Source organism: Trachemys scripta, chromosome 6, assembly GCF_013100865.1.
Source record: "Trachemys scripta elegans isolate TJP31775 chromosome 6, CAS_Tse_1.0, whole genome shotgun sequence".
In the NCBI taxonomy this organism is placed as follows: domain Eukaryota; kingdom Metazoa; phylum Chordata; order Testudines; family Emydidae; genus Trachemys; species Trachemys scripta.
The window spans coordinates 44,507,985-44,523,132 of NC_048303.1; the positions used below are offsets into that span (position 1 = coordinate 44,507,985).

A 15,148-nucleotide genomic window follows, 5' to 3' on the forward strand; every position below is an offset into this window, starting at 1 on the left:
ACATTTCTGTGTGAGTGCCATACCTCTACATCCAACAATGATGGAGACGTATGTTATGTGGGCCTTCCCAGAAGATCTGAGCACATGTTCTTTGTAGCACTCTAAACTCCTACTAGCCTGGGAAGACTAAGACTAATTGACACTGTGCTCTCGTATTTGGCAAATGGTTCTTAAAATCCAAAAATACTGTGTTCATTTAAATTTTAATAAACAAAAATAAAGCCTTTAGATCATCAGAACACGTTTTTAATATTAAGGTGTGCAATGCATTTTGTCTAATCTCTGATTTTATACACTGCCTGTCACCATGGCATCTGAGCTCTTCTCACTGCTCAAAAAACATTAGGTCTGATCTTTCAGAAATGCTGATCATTTGCAGTTCCCACTGACATCAGCTAGAGTTGTGACTAGTCAGCACCTCGGAAAATAAGCCCCTAACGTCTAAGCTTCAACTAAATTGATGTTGGCCTTTTAACTGTTGCACATTTAAATGTACTTATGTGTTTCCATAGGTGAAGACTCTTGGAGAGAGGGTGGTTCTGTATGTTCTGAATCGAATTATTTATCGCAAACAAGAAATAGAGCGAAATGAGATCCCCTTCCTCTGTCACAGCAGCAATGACTATGCTAAGATTCTGTGGAAAAAAGGAGAAGCCATTGGGTTCTATTCTGTTAAACCTGCAGGTAAAAACATTTATTTATTTTTTAAATAAAGCAATGGAAAACCAAACTCTTTTATCAGAACTTTTAAGCTGCACTAATGTGTGTGATTGATACATGAACCTTTTCTTGAATTCTTAGAGCAGATAAGGTTTTGGGTAAAATTTTCAAAAGTGACTTTAGGCTCTGAAATCACTTACGTTTTATTTTTTTTTTTAATTTTGCCCATAGTCTTTTTAGTAGCCATTATGCCCAGGACTCTAGGTTTCAAAATTTTTGCTTCCTGTACACACTCCTTCTCAGTCAGCAATGACCATCAACATTGCCTTTACTGTCACAGTTAAACCCATATTGTGGCAAGGTGCGGTATCTGCTGTTTGTTCCTCAGTTGCACCCAAGAAGGGTGGGAACTTCGTCTTAAGTACCTAATGGAAAAGGCCTTGAGGCTGCAGTCATACCTAGGCCACAGGGACCTCTCCCTACTTCAGTTTGACTCAATAAGGTGTGTGTCTCATGCCACGGGGTCCGACTCAGGAGTGAGGGAGACTACCCCCACAGATCTCTTAGTGGGGTCTTGTCAGGAGGACAGGGAGCGCTTTTATAAATATAAGAGTAAATCCTCCTCCAAATCCACTTAGAAGAAGTCGAATAGAACCCTGCCTAAATTGAGCAAGTCTTCTAGCTCAATCCCAGAGAATTTAGAACGTCCTAAGTTTCAGGGGCATGACAAGAGAGCCCACAAATCTAGGGTTCTGTCCGTACCAGACCACAATTTGGCGACAATAGTGTCTACAGTACCATCCATTGTCAGTTGGTCTGGAAGTGTGGCTTCAAACAGTGTGCTCACCAAATCAGCCATGAACACACTAGTAACTGTTCCCACCAAATTAATAATATTTCTGCTATGGTGGAAGACTCCATGCCAAGAGTGCATAGGCATGCCATTCCTTTCCTCCTCACTGGACAGGATGATCATTACAGATACCTCTGTGATGGGTTCAGTCACAAAGACCCCCTTGGGACTGTCACCTGATGTGCTGAAACTACCTATAATATAAGCCCATTTTCCCTGCCAGCTTGGGACTCCAGAGCCCTGTCTTGGTGAGCCAGACAGTCTACTATGCTCCAACACAGATGCTGGGTCTGAACCACGTCCCCAAAACTGCAGGCTTTAACTGAAAACCACTCAGCAGGTACTCCTACCTTCAGCACCCAGCTCCCAATGGGATCCAAACCCTGAATGAATCCGTTTTACTCTGTATAAAGCTTATACAGGGTAAACTCATAAATTGTCTGCCCTCTATAACACTGATAGAGAGAGATGCACAGCAGTTTGCTCCCCCAAGAATTAGTTACTTACTCTGGGTTAATTAATAAGCAAAAGTGATTTTATTAAATATAAAAAGGTAGGATTTAAATGCTTCCAAATAATAACAGACAGAACAAAGTAAGTTACCAAGCAAAATAAAACAAAACATGTAAGTATAAGCCTAATACAGTAGGAAACTGAATACAGGTAAATCTCACCTTCAGAGATGTCCCAATAAGCTTCTTTCACAGACTAGACTCCTTCCTAGTCTGGGCCTAATCCTTTTCAGACCAATGTTGTGGCTTATGGCCTGGGTCCAGCAATCACTCACATCCCCTTAGTTATAGTCCTTTGTCCCAGTTTCTTTCAGGCCTCTTTTTGGGGTGGAGAGGCCATCTCTTGAGCCAGCTGAAGACAAAATGGAGGGGTTTCCAGGGCCTTGGCAGAAACCCCTTTGTTCTTCTGTGCAAAATCACAGCAACAAGATGGAGTTTGTAGCCACCTGGGCAAGTCACATGTCCATGAATGATTCAGTTTTTTGCAGGCCGACGCCATTGTTTACATGTTAGTTTGAACGTTCCCAGGAAAGCTCAGATGTGGATTGGTGTCTCCCAAAATCCATTGTCAGTTAAGTGTTTCTTTATTGGGCACTTACCGAGAATAGTCCTTTCTCAAGAAGCTGACCAAATGCTTCACTGATGCTACTTAGAATCAAATACATTGAGATACAAGTACATAGCCAATATTTATAACTTCAAATACAAAAATGATACACACACATACACAGTATAATCATAACCAGCAAATTACAGCCTTTCCATAGGTACCTTACTTGACCTACTTTGTACAAGATTTGGCACAACTATAGGACCTTGGTTGTTGCAATGATCTATGTGGTCACAGTTCATGTCAATAACGTCACAACCTCCTTGTTAGATTAGGCAGCTCATATTGGCAACCACACAGCACAAGGCACTCGATATCTCAAGAGCCCAAACAGAAATCTCCCAAGCTGTCTGTCACCGTACCAGAAAGTGTTCAAGGTCAAGCTATAACCTCTCAAAGAATCTTGAAATATATCTCAGGCTGTATTTTGTTCTCTCTCCCTCTCACTCATGGGGTGAGGGTTCATTCCACAAGAGTACAAGTGACGTCTATGGCATCGCTTCAAGAAGAACCTCTACATGATATTTGCAAAGCAGCTATGTGGCGTTCCATCAACACATTTGTGAGGCATTATGTTTAGTACAAGACTCCTCTGCCGATAATTCTTTTGGAATGGCAGTCCTTGCTTCTGCTCTGCAATCTGTATCCTTGCACCCTCCTCCTACTTGAGTACTGTTTGCACTCGCCCAAATTGGAATACATATAGGGACCAGTACTCAAAGAGGAAGTTACTTACCTTCGTAACTAGAGGTCCTTCAAGATATTGGTCCCGATCTATATTCCATTACCCGCCCTCCTTCCCTGGTGCTTCAAATCATCTTTTGATTCATGGCAGAGAAGAAACTGGAGAGGCAATCGGTCTGCCCCACTCCAATCTCTTTGGTTGGAGACATGAGGAGAGTGAAGGTACATGCCAGACCGACAGGCACTGCTTTCAGAATTCTCCATCTCTGGGTGCATAGAGCACATGCGTACCTCACAGTAGAATACAGATAGGGACCACATGACTTGAAGAACCTCCAGTTACAAAGGTAATTAGCTGCTTCTTATATCCCCATAACTCAAGAGGCAGAAATCTTGTCCAGTACCCTTCTAATACTGAAGATGTACAGTAGTGCTGCATAAAGACATACATGTGGGTCATAGGGGATGATATTTTGTGCATAGTTTAATGTAATTTGGATATAGTCAGATCAATCTGGTGAGGGTGAAATTCACCCAGATTGTGGAAGCTGCAAACATTAATGCTGTATTGTGCACATTTAGGGTCTGATCCTGCAATTCCCATGTGCAGAACTCCAGTTGATCTCAGGGTGGCTGCAGGGTCAGGTCTCATTATTGCTGTTCCTTATTTGTGTGTATTGTGCTAGTGCCTAGGACCCCAGTCACAGACCATGACCCCACTGTGCTAGGCGCTGTACAAACATAGAACAAAATGATTGATCCAAGGGGCTTACAATTTAAGTAGCATGTTTCTATGTCATTAACATTGCTTTATAGTTCTCTCATTTTTTCTCACTGCTTAAATATACATTATAAGTTCTCTGATTGTTACAAAACTTGATTTCATTTTTCAACTTTTGCTGAATTAAATCTAACTTAAATGTAAATAATTTGTTGATCACGTTGACAGCCCTCCTTAAAGAATAGAATATCTAATTTTGGGCCAAAGTGGTATGATCTAACATCCTAACTTTATCCTAGTCCCAATAGAAGGTTTTTGGATTAACGTCAGGGAAATTCGTGGTGAATTGCAACTGTTGTACAGCTAAGTGCACCACAAGGGTTTTATGCTTTCCTCTGAAGCATCTGGCCTTGTCCACGGTCAGAAACATGATATTGGGCCAGATGGGCCATTGATCTGTTCCAGTATGGCAATTCCTGTGGGGAAGGTAATTGGCAGATGGCATGTCTTTGTTCTGTTTATCAATATTATGCCTTTGTGCACGTATCTATGAAACTGCTCAGGTCCTAATAGAGCAATTTTCAATCTAAAAGTTAAGCCAACACAATGATCACGAAAATGACTTCTGGGTTGAAATGTTAATACTTTATTCTAGTTTCTATACAACCGATTTTATTAGATTCTGAGTGATGGAGGAGTGTTTATAATAAATATTTGTTCCATATACATTGTGGCAATTAGATCATGCAACTACAATTACTTTTCATGTTATTCTACCATTTACTAATCCTGAGCTAATAAACATCCAAGACTATTTGAATATGAAATACTATTCTACTTCATGTTTTTTTTTCTCTTTCTGTGGCGATAGACTGAGATGTAGTCCAGTGGTCAGACCACAGGACTGGGACTTACTCCTGTTTTTCTAATTTCATCTCTGATGTGGACTCACTGTATAACCTTAGACAAATAACTTAATCTCTCTTGACTGAGTTTTTCTTGCTTTGCAAATGAGAAAAGCAACTGACCTCACAAAAGTACTGTGAGGACTAATTAATTAATGTCTGTGACGAGTGCTATATATGAGATTTGTATTATTATTTTACTTGGATTGTAAACTCTTTAGGATAGGGACAATCTTTTCTGTGTGTGCACAGGGCCTAGCACCATGGAGTTCCAGTCCTGCCTTGGGACCAGTATTTACCACTGTAATACAAATCCAAATAAATAACATTTATTACTCTGATACCAGTGAGTTCATGGTTACTCTTCAATAATTTTTCAATACTAAAATTGCTATATTGTGTCACAGTGCACCTGTTCTTAATTATAATTATGTGTAATCCATGCTATGCTATGAATGGAAAAATCCCTTCTTACAAAATTTTGCCTTGACTTCAGCATTACTGATGTTTCATAAAAAATTGGCGGGGGGGATGATGATTTGTGTTTCAGTTCTTAAATGAGAGCTGACTTCCATACTTATGGGTTTGTTTTTAAACAGTTTTTTAATCTATGTAAAAACAGTGTATGTGGATTGAGCCTTTTGGCTTTTTCTTCCATCTTTTCATTTCATTCTCTTTTCCAGATTTCCTCAAGAAATAACTCAGCAGGATTCAAAAATGTGCCTTTTCCCCCACTACCTGCTCCTCTGTAGCCTTCCATTCTTTATCGTGTAGCAGTAGGCACTATACCAGACAAGCTTTCTTACGTTGTATTGCCTGCTGTAAAGCTGCAAAAATACAAAGTTGGCCCAACAAGCCAGTGAGTGGCTGAATGTTGCTACTATGTGTACAGTACATCTATTATCATCAGGATACAGTAAAAGCCAAGCCATTATATGTTGTTGATGATCTAAATCTATGACAAATCAATGATGAAATACTGATGTATGTTTTTTCCATGATTTCAGGAAGCGTATGTAGCTCCTATCTTACCCAAAGCTATCAGCTTCCAGTGCTGGACACAATGTTTGTGAGAAAGAGACATCGTGGGAAAGATTTTGGGTTAATGATGTTGGAGGATTTTGTGGATTCCTTTACTGAAGACACACTTGGTCTTCGCTACCCACTGTCATCTTTCATATATACAGGTAAATGCTGTAATTTTTTCCTGTCTTCTCCACTCTGGCTTTCTTTAAACTTCCAAATAAATACTTCCATCTCAGTTCAACATGGAAGGAAGAGATTAAATTTCTTAAAGTTCATGACAAACTTTAAATAAATATAAAATATGCTGCTATTCAGTGAACCTTAAAAAGTCAGATGGAGAATGTGCATGCTGCTTTATTTTCTTGTAAGCCTTGAATGTCTGTCGGTTAGTATTATATCTTCGGCTGTCGATTAATCGGAGTTAACTCATGTGATTAACTCAAAAAAATTAATCACGATTAATCGCAGTTTTAATCACACTGTTAAACGATAGAATACCAATTGAAATATATTAAATATTTTGGATGTTTTTCTACATTTTCATATGGTATTCTGTGTTGTAATTTAAATCAAAGTGTATATTGTTTATTACAAATATTTGCACTGTAAAAATGATAAAAGAAATAGTATTTTTCAATTTACCTCATACAAGTACTGTAGTGCTATCTCTTTGTAGTGAAAGTGCTAGTGTCAGGGTGTCCCTCTCCCCCTGCTCCTGTACCCCATCTCCACAGAGCGGGGGTGGGGGGGGAGAGGACACACGACACAACAGGGCTCAGGACGGAAGTAGCTTGCTGGCAGCAGCTGCAGAGTACTTAGAGTGGGGTCAGTGTACTTAAAGGAGAAATGTGCGTCTCTTGCACACTCACACTCACGGTGTGTGTCTCTGTCTCTCGCTGCCATGCTGTCTCGTCCCTCCATTCATGCTGCTTTGTAGAGTGTGAGGCTACATTAACAACAATGTGTTAACCCTTGAGGGCGCAGCTGAGTGTCAGTTCATCATTTAGCAGTAAGGCATTCTCTGGGAAATATCCCACCCTCTGACCCCACCACCTCAACCAAGCGTCACAATCATCATTGCTGTGTACAGTATTAAATTGTTTGTTTAAAACTTATACTCTGTGTGTGTGTGTATTAGTCTTTTGTCTGGCAAAAAAAATTTCCCTGGAACCTAAGCCCCGCTATTTACATTAATTCTTATGGGGAAATTGGATTCGCTTAACAGCGTTTTGCTTAAAGTAGCATTTTTCAGGAACACAACTACAACGTTAAGCAAGGAGTTACTGTAACTATTTTGTAATACCCAGAAATGCTTCCTAGAAGACAAGGAAAAAAACCTGCAGTCCCTGCCCCCTTAATCTTACAATCTAAATTTAAGACATAGTACAATGATGGAAGGTGATAAATAAAAGGACGGGACTGAGTTCTAGATGGATGAGGATTACAGAAATGTTATCACATAGTTACTCAGGTTAGACATGTGCATATCTTGGTGGCTCAGTTCCTTTTTGTTTGTGATGTATTATAAGTATGATAAAGTAGAAGGTCAGATTATAATTGACTCAATAGGATAGTGTTTGAATAATTTCTTAAGCTGAGTTACAGATGTGCATACTGTGTGGTGTGGTTTTGTTTTATTTATGTCTCTTCAGCTTGTAAGCAATATTTTGAAAAGTACCCAGGGGATCATGATCTTCTATGGGAAGTTGAAGGAGCAGGACACTGGTTCCAAAGAACAGCTATTACCAGTGTATTGCAGAGAGAAACACTCAAAACTACAGGTAATGATTCTTTAGAAACAGGGCCAGGAAACTATTGAAACTTGAAAAGTAAAGTTACATTGTACAGTGTCTACAATAATTTTTGTAGACAGTCCCCATTGTGAACAATCCCCACAGAAGTCATTGGAAAGACACCAGCTAACTTCATTATTTAAATTGTATCTGCACTTTTTTTATGTTGAATTTTTCTAAGAGCAGGAGCCTCTCAAAAAGAAAACAACAGTTCCCAGACTGAGGAGTGTTTTCTGCCATCTGCCATGGAATCTGAAACGGGAAGCGAACAAAGTACAGAGATTGAAACGCAGCTAAGGGTAGGTACACACACAGTTTTCTGTATACATAAAAACCAAGAGATTTTACAGAATTGTATAATTTATATCTTCATAGTCCTCTGGTTTCCTTAATTACTTGTTCTGTAAAATCTTTTACTGAAGAGAAAGAGATGGGTCTCCATATAGGAAGTTATATATTTTTTAATAATCCATTTTTAAACTTCTAATTAGAGAGCAAACTTCTAATTAGAGATACTGGATAAACTTTTGGGAAAAATATAGATGATTCTTAGGAAATTGATTTTTATTAAATTCATGGATTTTACAGTGTGTGCCCTCCTTGTTCAGTACTCCTGCTTTATCCCCCATTTTCCTGTGCTCTTCTCCCTCAGTAAGTCCTTTCAGGAATCCAGCTTGAACTTCCAGTATCTCTTCCGTGTTCTCTGAGCCTGGACTATAGCCTTTCTTTTGAACCAACCAGTCCATCAAAACCCATAACTTTTTATCAGATTACCCTTGAAGACATAGTTGTGGCTTCAATGAGAAGGCCAGAAACATACTTATTGTGAAATTTTGTTGTAGTTGAACTAAATTGACATGGGTGTCAGGAGCTATGAAAGACACATGCTTTTGTTACACTTGGGTTAATGTTACCTTTTTTCCAGCGAAGCAGCACCGGCTTGTTGCTTAGACATTACAAATTCACCTAGTGTTAATAGAATACTAGGATGCATCTTGTACTATCATTTTTTTCAACCAGTGCTCTCTTTGTATGATATAGGATAGGGTATGAGATAGCCTTAGTAGTGTCTAGTAACTTGCACTGGTAGATTGTTATAGGTTTGGGGGAGGAGGGTATTTCAATTGCTTTCCTCCCGCACCCTGCAGTCTTGGGATGTGTGAATATCCAGACTATGACACTTTGAAGCACTGTAGACACAAATAGTGCAAAGGCTGCATTTCTCTGGCATCAGATGGAAGCATCAAATGCATCAGTCTAAGAAGATCGTGTCCATGAAAGGGCATAATCGCATTGTAGATGAACATGATGTAAAGTGTACAGCCTGCATTCAGGTTTATTCAGTTCCCCCGCAGAAGGAATGCGAGTTTCTTTGTGCATATTTGAAACCTCAGCTAAATTTCACCCGCATATGGATATGCAATTGAATATTTTTGTTTGTTGACTATTATGCAGTTGTTAAGAGATGGAAAATTCTGCAAGATAAAGATGCTTGCATACAGTGAATACTGGTGAATGTTAATGAGGTATTAATTTGCATTGTACAAGCCAGTCAGAATGCACTTGGGAGTAAACTTTAATTATGCAAGACTGGTGCCTTAGACACAAAATCTAGCTACTGAAATCTAAACTTTGTATTCAAAGTAAAATGTAAGTGTCTAGCATGGTTGAGAAGGTTACCTCCCAAAGATAAACTGAATGCAAACAGATGTAATGTTTTCTTCTTGAGTTTGTAAACAAGCATGAAACAATAACTCTGAGAGCTGTCATTCATAACAGTAAGTTTCTAACTCTGAAACTTGATTATGATTATTTAAATGTCATCTCTACTGGTAATCATTTTAGCAGAAACAACTGATTAATGCACTTATATAAGGTTGTTGGCTGCAGTCACGTATTATGGGGGAAGGAGCAGTGGGCCATTTAATTGCTATTAAGGCTAGCTGTGGTGGTGAATTAGAAATTCAAGTCCTATCAAAAAAGTCAAGTCACCTGTGCCCCTGTCCAAAAGTTGGAGGGGAAAAAAGAAATGCATCCAATGTCAAAAGCCTAAAATACTTTCTGGAGGCCAGAATCCCAAATCCCAGAATCCCTTCTAAAATACTAGAACTGGCTTTCTCCCTGATGACTGCATTATCAGTACAAAATTCTGAAGACTTAAAAGTAGTGTAAAATATTAATGTGGAAAACGATTCCCACATATACCTGTGTATTACGTTATTTTTGTCTATAAAAACACAAGGAATACTGAAGTGATTGTAACACGAATATATAATTAAACAAACCCCTCTATTTAAATTTAATTAACGTTATCTCAAATATCAATGTATTACAGAACTCATTGCAACCCATTGGGTCTTGCAGCAGAGGTCTTTGGTGTTGGGTTGGAATTGCAGCAGAGCAGATGGACATGGCCTAGTTTACCTAAAGTAGCTAATCTAGGGCAATTAATCATAGATCTGTTTTTTAAAACAAGAAGCTTATACTCTGAGAAATTATTGTAAAAATAGATTTGTGGGGTTGGATGCTTGTCTCTCAGTGACTGCAGATCTAGTTTGGTCATGAATAAAAAGACGACTCATCTACCCGCTGGCTCTGCAGCCTACACCTAGAATCTAAGGCTGAAGCTCTGTTTTACCCAGCTTGCCACATCATCACTAGTAATAAAGATTTATTAATTTGGTTGATTTTTCTTTTAATAATCCCAAACTAGATGTTTTGGGATAGTAAGAATGTGTATTAGTCACTAAGAGAGTAGATCTGATTCTAAATTCACCCAGTGAGCCGATCTCTTTATTGAGAAGATACCGTTTTTCTACTTACTCCTTCATCTGAATGTAGTCAGTCTCCCAAAGAGTGACTTTGAATTAATATTCCAGAATGTAACTGGGGTTAGGAGATGAAGGCATTTCAATCAGGAGAATAGAATCTCCAGTGGTTCAGACTTTTAAAGTACAGTATGTTTTTCTGCTTTAGGTTGATTCTCAAAAAGGCAAAGACATCTTAGATGCCCAAGCAAGCACTTCTGAAGGTAAAAATAATGTTGAACATCAATATTATGGTTCTTAAATTTTAGTAGGGTAATGGCTCATTTTCACCATTTCTTTTAACTTCTCCGTGCCTTGATTTAGTCATCTGCAAAATGGATAAAATTCAAATGCCTCTTTTAGAAGTGTTTTGAGGCCTAAATGATGTTTGTAAAGTACTTTAAGATCCTTGGATGAATGCTAGTATTGTAAATTTATTTTGGTCTGTTTTAAAAAAATCCCATAATGAAATGCTTTTTCACTTAGGCCCTGCATATGCCTACTTCTATGAAAAGTACTAGTTATTCTCTTACAATCTGCAGATCCATTAGGTATGTGTATTTTTTCATTTACATTCATTTTTTGTATCTTTAAGAGCTTGATGTTACGCCAGTTTCCACTCGAACACGAAGCAGTCATTTAAAACGTCCAAGGATAGGAAAGAGGAGCCAGGAATCTGAAACTGAAACTCCTTCAGGAGAGGATGAAAACCTTCTTTGGCTATCAGGAAGCAGGTATTGTGTCACTTTTCATATTGCAGTTTCAGTGGTGTCAGAGCTGTGGTGTACCTACTCATGTGGTACATGCTATTTCCTATCCCATTAGAAAGCAAAATTGATATACCCTCCCTACCCCTGCTTTAGTCTGATTTGCTGATTACTTTAAAAACAAAACTCTAGGGGGGGAAAAGCAAGCTGCCGACTTTGAAGAGATCACACCAAAGCAATGGTTCGTGTTTCCATATAAACTCAGGAGATTTTGGGAACGACATTAACAACACTGTGGTGACTAGTTGCACATTCAGCACTTTTTATGGTACTGAAATCTTGAAGAATCAAAGTTTAAATATACATCATTGTGAGAATGTTCTCGGGGTGTGTGTGTGTGGTATTTGTTAAATGGGAACATATAGAGCTTTTTGTAGTCTGACTTCTATCTTGTATGGTACAAAAACTCTTGAATGGCCACTGAAACCCTGAAACATTGATTGTACAGGCTCCCATGGAGAATATTAGTGTTAATTAAAAAAGCAAACACAAAAATACTAAAACTCCCTAACTAAAATGAAGAGAATTTTACTGGTTAGGCTCTGAAACATGTTTGGATTGATAAAAGGTATAGACTGATTGAAAGGAAATTAGTTGTATTCTGTTAAAACTACAAGGAGTCCAGTGGCACTTTAAAGACTAACAGATTTATTTGGGCATAAGCTTTCGTGGGTAAAAAACCTCACTTCTCAAGTCACTTCATTATAGTAATTGGAATGTAGTTTGTGTAAAAATCTGCATTCCTGCAGCATGTCCATCTGACATCTGTTTTCATGACTTGTTGGGGAGGGATAGGTTTCCTTACCGAAACCTGATCATGTTCAAAAGACTTAGTGTAGCAAGCGGCAGTCTGGTGAAACAAAATAGTTGCGGCAGCGCTTTAACATGGCTTGTGTAGTCGCGGCATAGCGCTGGGAGAGAGCTCTCCCAGTGCTCTTAAAAAAAACTCCTCCATGAGGGGAATAGCTGCCAGGGCTGGGAGCATGGCTGCCAATGCTGGGACTTTACGGCGCTGTAAAGTGCCAGTGTAGACAAGCCCTAAATGGCTTCACATGTCCTGCATTATCCAGGGTCTGCTTTTTACTTTCCTTGTGAATAGCTAAATGGAACCAGAGGTGATATGCTATTATGCACTTCTAGACAATATGCTGCTGTAAAATGGACAGTGTTTGGAATATATAAAATTTATTCAGTGATTTCTAACCACCTGTCCCACAGATTGGCAATCAGTGCTTCGAGACTTGTAGCCACAGATAATTGGCTAGTTGGATACTTGGGAAGCTGATGACTATTCTTGAAAATCAGGATTAGGGTTTGTAGTAAAAATGTTGACACCAGTGCCATAATCCATCTTGAGAAACTGGTGTGTGTAGTTACAGAACGCTTGTGAAACAATTGTATACAAGTCAATTGTGCACAATATCATTTCTTCATATATAAAACCTAAGTGCACTTAAAGATGAAAAATTCCATCATCCCAAAAATAAAAAGTGAACATTTCTGAGACCTCATTACCTGTTGGCTACATTAAAGCTTTACTTTTCCAGCCAATCTGTGTTCTGTCTGCTATCTTGAATTCTAATCCAGTTAGGCGTTTTGTAAGCCATATGAAGTTAATGATCATTTTAGCTTTACAAGGCTACTCAAACAATTAAGTCACATAAGTCTGATAGTGGTATACCTGGGTTGGGAGAAGCTGGGTCTTTTTCACAGGGTCCAAATTCTTTTTACTGGAATTAACGTTTTAGAACTTCAGAAGCTTGCAGCCCTCATGAAGGTGTTCTGATTTCTAGCTTTGAATTCAATGGAAGGAAAATAGAGGCCTCTTTATATACTGGTGCAGCAACAGTCTAGTTGAATAGCTATCTAGTTAGGAGTTGGCCATTTTCAATATATAATTTTATTTATTTAGCTGGGTTCCACACTCTGATATGATGAATGTGTATTATACTAATTAACTTACTGTGGGAAAAAGTTCTTATTATTTAACGGTGTCACTGAGATTGTTTGTAGGGATATTAAAGAAGGTACTAACAGTGATTCCCCCAAGTGACTTTGGCCCCCACACTTTAAAATCCAACAGTTTCACCAAGTACAAAAATCTCTTGGGTCTTCTGTTAAAACTTGTAAGCTACTGTCTGTAGAAACCATTGATTATATCTATCCTGTGAAAGATATTTTACTACTATGTAAAACTTACAAACAAGTTAACTGACTTTGTTCTTGAAGTAATTAATACAATGTAAACAAACACTATAAGCTGTTAAGTGACTTTCACTTCATTCAATGGCTCCTAGGACAGACCCCCACCCTTTGTGATTAAAGGGCCGGGAGTCTCAAATGAATTAGCACACACTCTGAAAGTGGTGGAGACCAGTAAATTAAAATATGGTTAAGGGATGGAATGTATGCTGATGAATGCTTGATATACATGGATGGTTAGGGAGGTGCCAGCCTAGAAAAGGAGTATCCATCGGCCGAAGAATGTGTCAAGTGGATGACTAGAAACCCCTGGAGGGTAAACTGGGACCCACCCCATCACCTGGAAGGATGAGAAACACAAACTTTGGACAGTGTGGAGCCACCAGGAATGTGCCACTTTGGACAGGAATGTGCCATCTGCTGATTGAGTCAGCAACAGCAGGGTGAAACAGCTCCCATAAACTAACATAGGAACTAATTCCTATAAGAATGGACTCTAAAGACTGATGACTTTGAGTCTCTGGTTCTGCTGCCAGCCTCCAGGAGCATCAGGTGCACCTGACACAGACTCGGCTCCATCCTCATGACCAAGATACCTGGCCAGTAACTTGGCATGAGCAACTTCTAGGCTGGTAACTATAACACCTATACAGAACTTGAATGAATGATTGTGTGAATGAATCTCTCTCTCTCTCTCTCTCTCTCTATATATATATATATATATGTATATATATGTATGTGTGTATGTATAAGAAATAAGTAGTCAAACAACGTTGTTTACTTTTATCTTTTGCTTTATCAGTATATTTACAATAAATGTGGCATCTTTGCCTTATCCCTCTTAATAAGATCCTGCTGGTTTTTATTCTATTGGTATAACATGTTAACCTAAAAAAATTAAGAATGTTTTGATTTTCTGTTACAGGTTGGAACCTGTAGCACATACATCTGAAAGCTCAGAAGAGTTAGTAGAAGAAACTGAAGAAAATGTAGTTGAAAATGAAGAGGAAACAGTAGTTGAAAATGAGGACCAGTTAGTATTGGAAACACAAGAGTTCTGTACATCACCACCTGAGAAACAAGATGAGAAAGAGGTAATAGCTAAGACTGGTTGAGGTTCAGTGTAAATAAGGCCCAGGTGGTGGTGGTAGGCTTGAGGAAGCTTTCCATCCACATCTGAGCAGGAGATTGCAACCTTTTGTGTCAAATGTGGTCTTTGCTACCATGATGTGTGCCTTTGCCAACTCTATATGAAATTATTGCAATGCATTTTATGTAGGACTACATCTTAAATCCATTTTGAAGATGAAGCTGGTACAGAATTATGGTTAGGGAAACTTCCTCCATACTTAATGTGAACATTAGAGTCCACAAGAGCTTCTGTAAGGTGAATCCCCAGCTAGTTTGTTAACTCTGGCAGCACGAAAATTGAATAGTGGGCGATGATGAAGTAGCTGGAGCAGAGGCCAGAATCTGGTCTAGTATCTCTAAAGAAAATTAGATGATCCTCAAGGAACCAATGGCTTGTTGTATATCAGAGACGCCTGTAAATAAATATATAATGACTGTTTGCATAACAGTTTTACTCTGTAACAGAAGTTATGAAGT

At 38.7% G+C, this 15,148-nt stretch overlaps 1 protein-coding gene across 5 annotated transcripts in view; it reads left to right on the forward strand.

Moving 5' to 3' along the window:
* The window catches only part of FAM169A (family with sequence similarity 169 member A), an 88,859-nt gene that overhangs the window by 67,407 nt on the left and 6,304 nt on the right, over positions 1-15,148 (forward strand). For all 5 annotated transcript variants that reach the window (XM_034774182.1, XM_034774179.1, XM_034774181.1 and 2 more), the window contains 7 exons: positions 513-684; positions 5,953-6,132; positions 7,624-7,752; positions 7,951-8,063; positions 10,741-10,795; positions 11,167-11,305; positions 14,466-14,634. In XM_034774182.1, the coding sequence (XP_034630073.1) occupies positions 513-684; positions 5,953-6,132; positions 7,624-7,752; positions 7,951-8,063; positions 10,741-10,795; positions 11,167-11,305; positions 14,466-14,634 (957 nt within the window). The remainder of the gene's footprint in view (positions 1-512; positions 685-5,952; positions 6,133-7,623; positions 7,753-7,950; positions 8,064-10,740; positions 10,796-11,166; positions 11,306-14,465; positions 14,635-15,148) is intronic.